At 40.0% G+C, this 12,948-nt stretch overlaps 2 protein-coding genes across 3 annotated transcripts in view; one reads left to right on the forward strand and one right to left on the reverse strand.

Annotated features, from left to right (window-relative positions):
* The window catches only part of paics (phosphoribosylaminoimidazole carboxylase, phosphoribosylaminoimidazole succinocarboxamide synthetase), an 11,090-nt gene extending 5,059 nt beyond the window's left edge, over positions 1-6,031 (reverse strand). Inside the window, exons 1-6 of the mRNA XM_005732277.2 lie at positions 5,592-6,031; positions 4,860-5,357; positions 4,721-4,780; positions 4,016-4,627; positions 3,281-3,358; positions 2,868-3,031 (exon numbers count right to left, since the gene is read on the reverse strand). Of these exons, the coding sequence (XP_005732334.1) occupies positions 2,868-3,031; positions 3,281-3,358; positions 4,016-4,627; positions 4,721-4,780; positions 4,860-5,357; positions 5,592-5,985 (1,806 nt within the window). The 5' untranslated portion in view covers positions 5,986-6,031. The remainder of the gene's footprint in view (positions 1-2,867; positions 3,032-3,280; positions 3,359-4,015; positions 4,628-4,720; positions 4,781-4,859; positions 5,358-5,591) is intronic.
* ppat (phosphoribosyl pyrophosphate amidotransferase) overlaps positions 1-12,915 on the forward strand; it is a 14,569-nt gene extending 1,654 nt beyond the window's left edge. Inside the window, exons 2-11 of one of the 2 annotated variants that reach the window (XM_005732274.2) lie at positions 6,442-6,508; positions 6,826-7,032; positions 9,144-9,256; positions 9,358-9,503; positions 9,758-9,833; positions 10,449-10,600; positions 10,684-10,811; positions 10,908-11,129; positions 12,049-12,169; positions 12,252-12,915. In XM_005732274.2, coding sequence (XP_005732331.1) covers positions 6,442-6,508; positions 6,826-7,032; positions 9,144-9,256; positions 9,358-9,503; positions 9,758-9,833; positions 10,449-10,600; positions 10,684-10,811; positions 10,908-11,129; positions 12,049-12,169; positions 12,252-12,424 — 1,405 coding nt within the window. In that variant the 3' untranslated portion in view covers positions 12,425-12,915. The remainder of the gene's footprint in view (positions 1-6,441; positions 6,509-6,825; positions 7,033-9,143; positions 9,257-9,357; positions 9,504-9,757; positions 9,834-10,448; positions 10,601-10,683; positions 10,812-10,907; positions 11,130-12,048; positions 12,170-12,251) is intronic. The other variant, XM_005732275.2, reaches the window with a different exon arrangement.
* Positions 12,916-12,948: the final 33 nt, after the last annotated feature.

Genomic DNA, 12,948 nt, shown 5'->3' on the forward strand with positions numbered 1-12,948 from the left:
CACACACACACACACACACATTTTTTGTTCTTTGACATGGGTCAAACATTTGAAAAATGAAAAACATGAAGAGTTAAAAATGCTCAGTGACAAGGTCTACACTGAAAAGGATTGAAAGAGCAGCCAATGTCTAGTGAAAACTATAAAAAAAACTTATTTATGTGTAAATACATTACTAAGGCAAGAATAAAAGTGAGCTTTGCATATTTCCTAAAGTTTAGCTATATAAATGTACATGTGCATAAGTTTAGGTTCAACACTGTGGATAACAAAAAAAAAATCACTTTGTATAAAACCAAAAAACATATGTATGAATTAGTTGTTCCAGTATTGGAGAGTACTCAGACATTTGGTTGCTATACCATAATTTGACTGTATTTAATCCCTAATGTTTTGTAATAATTCTTGCAGTGTTATTGGTTTTCAAAATGGAACATTCCCTTAGCTATCTATATTAGAAGGACATGTTATTCTTAGAGGATCCCAGGCAAGGATTGCTGTGTTAAGTGTAAAGAGCTGCAGCCACACCATGGTTCTCTACAATGTTCTGGCAACCAAGCACTCAACTCTTTCTGAATGGGCATTGGATTACTTCATATAAAAGCACCAAATATGCCACATGCTTCTTTGCACACTAACTTTCTTTTTGGGATAACCAGCTTTTTTGGTGGTTATGACAAAGTGCTATATATTTCTGAATGCAGCCAGGTCATCCACTTGCTCAGCGCAGTAAAGTACCTTCCCGATTCAGAGGAGGTGAATGTTATAATAAACAACAACCTTAAACTCTGCTGCAAAACCTGTATTTCTACAGGTTCTGTCCTGTGACTGATTGGGTATTAAAGCCTGAACACGGGTAGGACAATTTCTGGATATTTATCTACCACAGAATCAATTTTTTCAATAAGCAGGGTTTTTTCCAGTTTCTACTGTGTCAGTAGACCATTTTGCTGAAATGCTTTGCAAGCTGTGCGAAAAACATCAATCACTTACTTGGGTGGTTGCCTGATTTGTGGCACTGTGATCTACCACAATGGTAGATGCCTTCTCAAAAAGGCTTTGGAAAGCATCATTAGTTTTGCCTTTTTTGCCTCAGTGTAGGACTCAACAGACAGCCTGCATACCAGAGTTGGTTTGTGACGTTCTTTGGAGAGAAATATTGAGACATTGTAGCTCTCCAAACTGATCTCCTGCATCCTGACAGTTTGCTCTACATCATAGGACTGGCATAATTCAGGCTGTCTTTAGCCATTTTTGAAAGGCTGTCTTACCTTCTGCCTTGTGTTTAAGAAGTTGGCACAGGTTTCTGATATTACCAAGCATGACCTCTTGAAGCTCAATGTTCTTGAGCTAAATACTTGAAGCATACATTCTTAAGCAATGAAGGCCTTGCTTTCTTCTGTTCTTCTTGAGCACACACTGAGAAAAAGACTACTCAATAGCTTTTCTCTTTTTTCTTTTTTGTACAATTTTTGAGTCTACACTCATAAAAGCCCGATTTGATTTCCTAGCAGTTAGCAATTTTTTGTTTTCTCATCGACTCTGGTACAGTGGAAACACAAAACACCTTTTAAAGTGTCACTGTAGTTAGCAACATTTTATCAAGCAGCTTTTCTGAAAACATATCATATGATTGCCACATTCTTGGTTCTGATGAAATATTCGATACAGTTGTTGAGACCATGCTAGTTTTAAGTTACTGAGTTGAAGGCAACTGGATTTCTTTTTTGGTTCATGAAGCTGTCCCACATAGAATTCACACTTAGGTCTTGTGACCGAAATAACCCATCCATTTAGTCACATGTCAGCTCAACTGATGTGACCCTTAACGACTTGCATAAAAACCGGGTGGGTCAACGATCCTCAGGACACCCTCCAAGGGCACAACCCCACTAAGGGTTAAAATACTTTGTTTTTGGAACTGAAAAAGCTTCACACATGAGAGGTGAAATGTCTTCAAGAACCAAAAGGCCTGGTTTCCTTCATCTAGCTTGCAATTTAATATATCATTCTTTTTCTCCCAATTTCATTGAATTTAGAAAGCCAACCCGACAACCTCCGGTTAGCAGATTGGACAGCGCAGAAGAGCTAGCTCATCAGGACAGGGCTGTTTACACCTACAGGCCAGTGGCCACTCTTTCAGTGACGATGTGCACATCCTGGTTTGAGTGGCGAGCCGTTATGTGAAAAGGGGATGACATCTTTGAACTATTGTTCATCATCTTGGAGTGATGTGATTGCAGCCAATTCCTAACACTGTCTAAATGGTACTCATGCTACCAATGGTCATGACAATTTGCATACTAACAACCATGGAACTGAATTTGTGGCTCATTGTTAGTCAATGGTGCTGGTTTCAGTTGTTATGCAGCTATACCGCTCAAGTACTGTACTGTAAAGTTGTGGAAAACTGCAGTCAGCCGATACTGAAGAAGTCACCTGGATAAGCGATGAAACATTTCCATTGAAAATGCTGTGACCAGATGAAGAAAATCAACTTTCTGGGATTTTCTGACATGGATTAGTGAATAACCCTTAAGACATAACAGTTTTCATTCATAAAAGCATAGAGCTGCAGCTTTTTTTTATTTTATTTTTTTTATGATATATGCATTAATCAGTTCACCTTTGTTTTTGCAATCTGAAACAATCTAAAACCTAAACATGTTCAAGTTTGCAATCATAATTTTAATGTTCGGCATTTTTATTTAAAAAATGATTAACTGATTATCACAATGGTCACCAAATAATCTGTCACTCGATTAATCAAGTAGTTGGGGTAGCTTTTAAAAAGTTGCCACAACAGCTTTTATTATTTAAAAAATACCTCAGTTTTATAATGGTCACATGAGATCAGTATATGTTACCTGTAATTCTGGCGACGGCGACGGAGCAGGGGTGGCCATTGAACAGACTGAGTTGATCTTTATTATTGGAATATGGTCCGTCTCTTCTTTACACTGGCTGTGGAGTCTTTCAGCAACGAGAGGCCCAATGTTCAGCTTTTTTAGTGGTGTGTGCAGTCCAGGGTCTGGAAATAAGAAGGACAAAGGTTTACATTAACCTACTTTTTAAGTACTACTAGTGTAACATGTTAGCTCCTAGTAGGGTTATGCGAGTTGTGCATTTTATTAGAAGTCATGACCATATCCTTATCCATAATTTAATTATGAAGCGCCATGGCATATCATGGGACTTAGCCAGAAATTACAAAAGCTTCAGGCAATTGTGGATGTCACGTGACATTAAAAGGGATTACAGAAGGAGACATATTTCAGACCTTCATCTACAGCTTTCCTCTTGATTCGTCTGTGTGTTGAAGTAGTATCCTCTCTTTCCACCACACTCTCAGAAGCACCTGCAAAAATATAATATTAAAGGTAGTTACAAAAATACAAATATGCATTTTTTGCTACAAAAGAAAATAATTGTCTTGGTACTAAACATAGTAAGACTGGCTTAAGACCACCTCGGGACTCCTTTTTTAAATAAAATCTTTAAACTATAATAATAATATATTTTATATGTATATAATAATATATTTTAAAACCAAGTTGGACCAAGTTGTCTACTAATTGGAAAGTTGTTGGTTTGATGTCCGACTTCTCTGGACTGAAGTATCCTTGGGCAAGATAATGAACCTAAAGTTCAGCTGATGCATTGATTGATTTCTCATGAAGTGGTTAGAAATCTGTGCATTTTCTATCACATTTGGTAACAGATTCAGTGCCTTGACTTTGCTGGGGCTAATCTTGCATACATGTGTCATAAACCAAGAAAAGTCTGTTGTGAGCCAGGGAGAACCCTGAACTAAATGTCATCGGTTTGTTTTGTGTATGGGAAATATATTAAGACATAATGTAAAAAAACAAAACAAAAAACATTTGTTTTTGGCTGTCCAAGATGGTCCTGCTTGATTATCTTACTCATGGTAACTGACCACTGAAAGCATTATGTAATCTTTTTCATCTAATTCATGCTGATAATAATGATGATGATTAAATGATCAGCTCACTCATCAACATGTGTTCTTGATCCAGATAATGCTCCTTAATTTTATGTCGCTTTGGCTCATAAGCATTTGATGTAGCCTCGATGGTTACTGATAAGTCCGAATCAGAGGTGCAGGTTTTGTCCTCCAAGGCTCCCTCCACAGCTCTCCTCGTGTTTGTCAACTTGCCGTCCACGTGATTTTTCTCATCACAGTTGTCAGATGTAGTAAGTCCGCCTGAATCTGCAGACTCGGCTGCTCCTGTGTCTCGCAGAGAGTCATTAGCCGTGCGATTCATAATGGAGTCCACTTCCTCATAGAACCTCATGAGGCGTCTCGGGTCAGCTTCATCAGTCTTGCCCCTTTGAAGGGACCTGTAGAGATACTTGAGGTTCTTGTACTTTGTGTGGCACTGTTTCCAGTCACGTTCAATGCCTTGTTGCATTAACCTGTTCGAGATCTGGACAAAGATGTCCCTCTTTCTGGTTGAGCTCTCCAGCTGCCTGCGTATGCGCTCATCCGACCAGACTTGGATCAGGGCTCGCACCTCTTGGTCGCTCCAGTTTCGACCCGTGTCCGACACTGTGACTACTTGGAACTGGTCAGAGCTGGAGTCTGTGTGTGCTAGATGGGCGTCTGGGATAAAAGAAGAACAGATACGGAAGGAAAAGTTTAATTATGCTGCTAAACTCCACGGTTGATTTGGCAGATTTTTCTTTTTCGGCATACCTGCACTTCTCCATTTTACTTCCATTTCTCCATCCATGTCGTAATCGTCACTGTTGTCATCTTAAATGATAAATACATAAGAAAATTATTTTCACGAAGTCTTGAATCTAAAACAACTGCTTGCAAACTTGATGCTTACCATCATCAATTTCGATGACCACCTCACTCTCAGAGCCCGGTATCTGCCCTGTGTGGCCTGCTGCCGTTTGTAGCCTCCCTGCTTCCATTTCACCATCATACAGTCTCTTCTGCATTTCCCTGGTCCCATTTTCCAGTCCTTTGTCCAGTAGAATGGCCTCCACTTCATCAAAAAACTTCATGTATTTCCCCGGGCTTCCTGCACTGCTGCCTCCCGCAGCGTGTGCACTTTTCGCAGTCTTATAGTCATATTTCAAATTCTTGTATTTTGTACGGCATTGTTTCCAGTTCCGTATCACCCCAAAGTTTCTCTGCATTTGACGAGCCATCTCTTGGAATATGGATTTGTTGCGCAGCGTGCATTTCAAACGTTCCCGAATGTTGCGGTCAGCCCAGACGCACAGCAGCGCTCTAACCTCGTCATCCGTCCAGTGGCGGCCTCCCTCTTCAGCCACATTAGTAGAGTAAGAAACAGCTGAATGAAATCGAGTCTTCATTCCTGTGCACACATGAAAACATTGTAAATTTTGGCTAAATGTTGATTTGGAAAAAACCCAAAGAAGAACAAGATGACTTTTATGTAAGTGTTTGAATTACTTTTTAGCACAAGAAAGCTAAGAATAGTTTTAACTGCCGTGTCTGTTTATCCTTGGATGCCAGTTTTTGTTTTTTCCCAAGGTGGAAAAAGTCATGTTGTTATCATCAATAGTACAGTGGTGTTGAACATGTTTACCTTCCTGGACTGGGTAGATTCTTCTTGGATTATCCACATCTTCTTCCTCCCATGGCCTTTCAAGCGGCCTTTCTTCCACTCCTTGGCTGTAGTTTGCCGATGTGCCTGCGTCAGCCTTCCTGCTCTGAAGTCTCATGCTTCTGCATTTGGCCTGACACTCCCTCCAGCTGCGCACAACACTGAGCCTCCTCAGACGCTCTGAAATCACCTCAAATGTGCTTCTGCTCTCTACTACGTGCTGAGCTCCAACCTGGTCCCACACTGAGAGTAGAGCCAGCACTTCTGCTTCCCCCCACTGCCTTTCCACTGAGCCTTTTTCCTCCCCCACCTCACTATCACCTCCTCTTTGTCTCTCTGCTCCTCTCTCCATGTTTGAGCTGACCTGGAAACGCATTCTTTTCCCCCAGCCTGTCTGTCTCTGCTGCCCGGTTCCCTAGGCAACCAGGCGGTTAAGCCTGAAAGCAACGCCTTCATGCTGAAAAGCAGCCTCACCACTGGCTTAAGCTGTGTGCTGAGGGGGCGGGACTAAGTGTAATCTGAGAAGCAGCTTGGTAATGGATTGAAACTGCAGCAAGGCGACTCTCCATATATGGCAGCCTCACCGCAGGGAAGCAAATCTGCTTTTTCCTTTTTTGGGGGGGATTTTGTTTCTGCTCCATTTGGCCCTCGTTAAACCAGTTTTGATTTGCCTCAAGGCAACCGTAACTGACTCAAGTTTATTCTTGCAGAGAAGAAACAGAAATCATTCATGCAAAAAAACACACTTCCCACTAATACATGAAAATTTACACTGTAATTGTGTGTGTGTGTGTGTGTGTGTGTGTGTGTGTGTGTGTGTGTCTCTACTCAGGGGACAGGAAAGTGCTGGGATTGTCACAAGTAATGGAGCCAGTCCACCCACGTACACAGCACACAAGGTAACACTGAATCATGATCAGAAGCTTCTTATATGATAAAACAGAAGCACAGTTTAACCCAGCATCTCAAAAACAGACCCAGGACGTATTTGGGTTGCGTCCTGAATATATTTCCATTTGGCACAGTTATATCAAAACAACCCAGCTGGTCAGAATCACACTGAGCACTTTAATGTTTGGCCTTTACAGACATGTTTTAAAGCCTTCAGACATCCTCATTGTTTGCTGATTTTCTGCTTTTTAACATCACTTTTATTTATTTTAAAATATTTTTGTGCAAGTTAAAACCTTCACAGAGCAATGTTGTCATTTTATAGGGAATGGGATTAGTGAGCACCGCTTTTTCACCAGAGGCTCTCACTAAACTGCGCTATGGTAACCTTGGCATTTGCCACACACGCTATTCAACCACTGGGATCTCAGAGCTGCAGAACTGCCAGCCCTTTGTGGTGGATACACTGCATGGCAAGATTGCTGTAGCACACAATGGAGAGCTGGTTAATGCCCATGCCCTGCGGAAAAAGGTGAGGAGGGGGCTCTGCTTGTCCACACTGAATGTTGCGCATATCAATGTGACATAAAAATAATGAACTGAACACACACAGACACAGTTTTTCTTTCTGCTGAAATATTTATTTGCTATATCCAATCTTAACGAAGGTTATGGGCTGGATGTCAACACTTTCACATACCAGAGCTGCATCCATCATCCAGTCAAAGGATTTGTTTGACTATTAAGTGTTTTGCGCTCTCAAAAGAATTTGTATCTGCAGTTTATGCTCGCATTAATGAGGTACAAAATGAATAGCTTTTTAAAATGTATATCTCTTAAGAGCATTTCAGGCTGAAAATCTAAAAAAAAAACCCAAAAAACCCCCAATCTATAAAATGTAAGCTACATTAAACCAATTTTGCCCCAGGGTGGCTGTGGCTACAACGTAGCTTGCCATCACCAGTGTGTGAATGTGTGTGTGAATGGGTGGATGACTGGTTGTGTAAAGCGCTTTTGGGTCCTTAGGGACTAGTAAAGCGCTATACAAATACAGGCCATTTACCATAATTTAACAAATGTGTTCCCATCCTGTCTTTTTCTCACCTTTCTCAGCAACCTCTCTTCCAATCTGAGGCTAAAATACACAGGAAGTTTTGATTATATTTATGAGACTGTGCACTGAGTGAGAATTCCACACATGATTTGCCATGAAAAATCAGTACCAAATCATTAACTGCTCTCTTAAACTTCACTCCAAATTTCAAAAGTCTGAACGCTCAAACAGGCTTTTTGAAGTTCTGCCATCACTCTGATGGTTCAGTAAATCGATTACATTTACCTTGTCAAAGGTGATTTGAGACACTTACTCATGCTGGTTGTATAAGTGGATCTTGAGAAAGCTGTATTACCATAATCTGCTCGTTCGACACTGCCATTTCTATGATTATGCTTTCATACAAACCTGCACATTCACTGAGTGCATATTTATAACTGTCCTCTTTTTTTTTCTTCTTTTCTTTAAAGGAATCTTATGACAATCCATGCACTTTATATTATATATCTAGTCGACCAATTACGATGAATTAATACGATTTTTTTTTTTTTTAAACGCAGACCTTGTCAGCTGGATTTGGTTTTTAACCAATTATACATAACTTAACCTTTCAGAAGGAAATTTAAAGCTTTACATCAAATAAGTCCTATTCTTTAGGTAAATTTAGACTGCCTCCCCTTTTTCCTAACAAGAAGTCAGTATCTCTATTCATAAGTGGCACTGAAACATGCTCAGTCCAGCTGGATCACATCAACCTCCCTTCTCGAGTGCACTTTGTGATCACTAACAAAAATCTGTGTGTCATGTATATGTGTTGTTTTATTTATTTATTTTTTTTTAAGACAAGCCAGACCTTTATATGGAATATATAGTACGTACTACCTATTGAACTGGACGGTGAAATAGATCATCAATAGACCAATGGATTAACTTCATACTCTTAGTTGTCCTTTATGCTCAGCAGCCATCTTGGAAACTGCTTCAGGTGATTATGTGGACAATTATTTTAAAGTGATTTAGTTGATAACATTCAGTTGGCAAGTAAAGGTCACTGTTTCATTTCCAGCCAGAGACACAAATCCTCTTTGTGCATCAAGAAAGTCAGCCGGTATAAATCTCTGCCAACTTAAACATGTGGCCAACCTCTCGTGACAAGCCAGAATCTTAAAGTAGCTTTGTCTGATCTGAAAAACCCATAAATTTCATTTTGATGGCCGCTGAGACGTAAAAGCAGGACTGATTTAGAAATAAAATGTAAAAAACACAAAACACTTTTCTCCAGAGTCCTGACTCACATTATAGATGCAATAATTGAAGGAAAAACAATAAGTAGACTTATGTATATCTTTGTGTCATTATATAGCAGCTGTGCCTAAGCGCAGTTAAAACTATCATGAACATCAGGCGAGCCTAGACGTCAGTGCAACAACATGATTGGCCTGTGTCTCTTTCCCAGCGTGGCTGTTGAGTGGCTCTTTGAGGGCAGGGGTGTGACAACCATTTCCATTATAAAATTTTCCAAAGACTGCTATTCCACAGAAAGTAACATTATTCCATAATTAATCAGTCACTATAAATGTGCCTTGTAGGTGATGCGCCATGGTGTCGGCCTCTCCACCAGCTCAGACAGCGAGCTCATCACCCAGCTGCTGGCACTGACTCCACCTATGGAGGAGCTAGACTCACCTGACTGGGTTGCCAGGTTACTGTTGTGACCTAATGATACATAAGCATATAAGCATAAATATTTTTGCTTTACATTACTTTAATACTGTTTTTATTTGTTTATTTTTTTTGTTGTAGAATTAAAAACCTCATGACTGAAACGCCAACATCATACTCACTGCTGGTCATGTTCAAAGATGTAATCTACGCAGTGCGTGACCCTTATGGAAATAGGCCACTGTGCATTGGGCAGCTCGTTCCCATCTCTAAACTGCACAATCCAGGTATCTACACAGTTGTTGCATGTGACCGTTGCATCAGAATTAGTGCAACTGCAGAACACAGGCATGTTTGCTCTCAAAAGACTAGCTTTACTGATAAAGAGGACGCCTCACGAGAGGTCAATGGTTGCAGCAGAGCTTTTGGCCCTTTTGATTTTGTCAGAGGTCAGATGTGTAAGCTGGTGAATGATTAACTTGATTCTTGTTTTTTTTTTTGTTTTTTTTTTTTTGTTTTTTTTGTTTTTGTTTTTTTTAAGCAGGCGCTCAAGAGGAAGACACTGAGGGGTGGGTTGTGTCATCAGAGTCGTGCAGCTTCCAGTCGATTGGTGCCAAGTAAGCATTTGTTACCTTTGCAAAAGTATTCTTTAGTATAAAAGGAACCGTAATGCCAGGTGTAAATCATTTTTATAACCTTATTTTTTATTGTTCTTTCTTTCCCAAAGGTTTCATATCATTTGCCTTAGGCCACAAGTACTTTTTTTTTTTTTTTGTTGTTTTCCCCCCCCCCCCCCCCATAAAGATGGCTTTCGATAACAATCCTGTAACCTAAATGACAAGTTTTGACTAAGGCTGTCAGTGTTAATCGCGTTAAAATGACGTTGACGCGTTAACGCAGCATATCTCCGTTAACGACCGACATGATTAATGCCGACAGCCCTAGTTTTGACACCTTAGTATATTCTAGTAAAGACGTGATTCAATGACCATCGTAATAGTTCTGGTGTTTCCCAGCGGTAACGACATAGCTTTTGATGCTCGTGCGGCCAGCTACCTAGCCTGACTTGTCTCCCCAATGTGATGTTTGTGTATTTTATATACGGTCGGCAAGGTCAGTCTCTTAATTGCCCCTTGGGGATAAATTCTTCTGAATCTGAATGCATGAACAGTGAAATGGTGTTCCTTGAGTCCATCCGTTCATTGTACTTTTTTGTCGTTATTGATTAACAGGTACTACAGAGAGGTCTTGCCAGGAGAGATAGTCCAGATATCCAGACATGGTGTCAAATCTCTGAGTGTTGTGCCCCGACCTGAGGGAGACCTCCCAGCCTTCTGCATTTTTGAATATGTTTATTTTGCCAGACCAGACTCTATTTTCGAAGGTATACATATTTATTATGGGTAACACACTTACTGATTACTCATTTCTTAAATGTATTAATGCTGAAATATCAATGTACTACAGGGCAGATGGTCTATACTGCCAGACAGCGATGTGGGCGGCAGTTGGCCATCGAGTCTCCAACTGATGCAGACGTTGTCAGCACTGTGCCAGAGTCTGCAACCCCTGCTGCTCTGGGCTACGCTCAGCAGGTCTGTCTACAGTGTGTCTGCTCCACTTCAGTAATCTTATAATATACCAGGTGGACTTACAGTCTCACTAGTTTTTCTTCTGTCTTCTTCTCACAGTCTGGTCTTCCATACATTGAGGTTCTGTGTAAAAACCGCTATGTTGGAAGAACTTTTATCCAGCCAAACACCCGCTTGAGGCAGCTAGGAGTGGCCAAGAAGTTTGGAGCACTGACGGACAACTTTGCTGGGAAACGAGTGGTGCTCATTGATGACTCCATCGTCAGAGGCAACACAATTTCCCCTATTATCAAGCTGCTGAAGGAAGCGGGTGCCAAAGAGGTTCGTTTAATAGCGTTTGGCAATAGTTGTTGATATAGCACACACAACATTTTGGCAGAGTGGCTCAGAAACTGGTTGGTTTGGATTGTCTGATAATTCAGACTGTAAGTAGACTAGAAGCACAGAAAAGTAACATAAAACTGGAGTTTTTTTTGTTTTTTTTAATGGCAGTAAGTGGAATAAGTGAGAAAAGCCCATGTGTTTGTCACATTGCATACTATACTTACATCAGGGGTTCATAGAAAATATTAGGCTCATTAACTGTCAACTCAAAAAAGTGGGCGTACCACAAGAGCAGTCTGAGACTGTATTTCCAATAAGACAGAAAATTCTCTCCGCACTATGCATGAATTAAAACCCCAAATCCAGGATATCTGGATCCAAATTTTGGGGGTATTTTCTTGAACATCCCAGTTATTATTTCATTGATACATGTTTATTTTGGAATATCTAATCTTGTAATACTAAAGATAGGAAGTGATTAACTTTTGGATTTTTTTAAAAGTTGGGCCAAGCCCCACATCTGGTAAACCATTTTTATGAAAATCGGTCCCTAATCAGATTTATGGCATGAGTAACATACTCTCATTCATCATTTTTGGGCCTACTAGTCAATCTGATCTGAACCGTAATTCACATTTTAACCAAACATTCATACAGCACTTTATTGTCTCTTCTTCTATACACATCAAGTGCTTGATGTGTATAGAAGAATAGATAAATGCTACATTTTTGCCACACTTAGTAAAGGTAAATAATCATTGTTACATGAATTAACGGAAGATACGTTTTGTTTTGTTATTTCTGACCATTTGAAGACCAAATATTGGTCCTGAAAAGGGCACCTAACTGTGTGTGACCAGAATATAGTCACACACTAACTTTGTGTTTATAGTAACCTAATTATTCTTCTGGACAGGTCCACATCAGGGTGGCTTCTCCACCAATCAGGTTCCCTTGCTACATGGGCATCAACATCCCAACCAAGGAGGAGCTCATTGCCAACAAGCCGGAGTTTCAGGACATTGCTGGTTATATTGGTATTTAAAAATGCACATCTACCATTCATTTCTTTGCCTGGTCAGAACAAAAGCTTGTGTTTAATGCTAACGCTGTTTACAGGTGCTGACAGTGTTAAATATCTGACTGTGGAGGGCCTCGTATCTGCTGTCCAGGAGGGTATTGCTTTCCATATTGAAAAGGACAAAATTAATTCCAATAACAAGTCCAACAGGAAAGCAGGCCACTGCACTGCCTGTCTGACTGGGAAATATCCAGTGGAGCTGGAGTGGTAACTGCTGCACCAACAGTAGCACTGTGGATGGTGCTGCAAACTTTAAATAATAAAAAAAACCCTGTTCTACATATGGTTTATCTCAACATTGCCAGCCGGAACACTAAGATGTTGCACAACTACAGAAGGTTACTTTATTCAGAACCTCAGGAAGCTAAAAGTGATGCTTTTTCTCACCTGTGATGGCTAAGCTTTTTTCTTTTCCTGTTCCTGGATGTGACTAATTCCAGGTGTGTATTTCTTACCACACAAGTATGTTTTTGTTTTGCAGCTGCATTTATTTGAAAAGTAGATTTCCACATGTATTCAAAGCATTTACAATGCCAGAAAAAGCGCACACGATAAATGACCAAAACATTAAATCATCTTTATTTCTGTTATTTACTTAGAAAGACTGTTTTGTTTCGGTTTTGGGCTGTTTGCTGAAATTTGAACAATACAGGAATATGATGTATGAATAATAAACAATAACTACAATGACAACAAGTACTTTTTTTTCTTTTTTTTTTTTTTAAATAACTACAT

Source organism: Pundamilia nyererei, unplaced genomic scaffold (genome assembly GCF_000239375.1).
Source record: "Pundamilia nyererei isolate P.nyererei 1_Seehausen unplaced genomic scaffold, PunNye1.0 scaffold00046, whole genome shotgun sequence".
In the NCBI taxonomy this organism is placed as follows: domain Eukaryota; kingdom Metazoa; phylum Chordata; class Actinopteri; order Cichliformes; family Cichlidae; genus Pundamilia; species Pundamilia nyererei.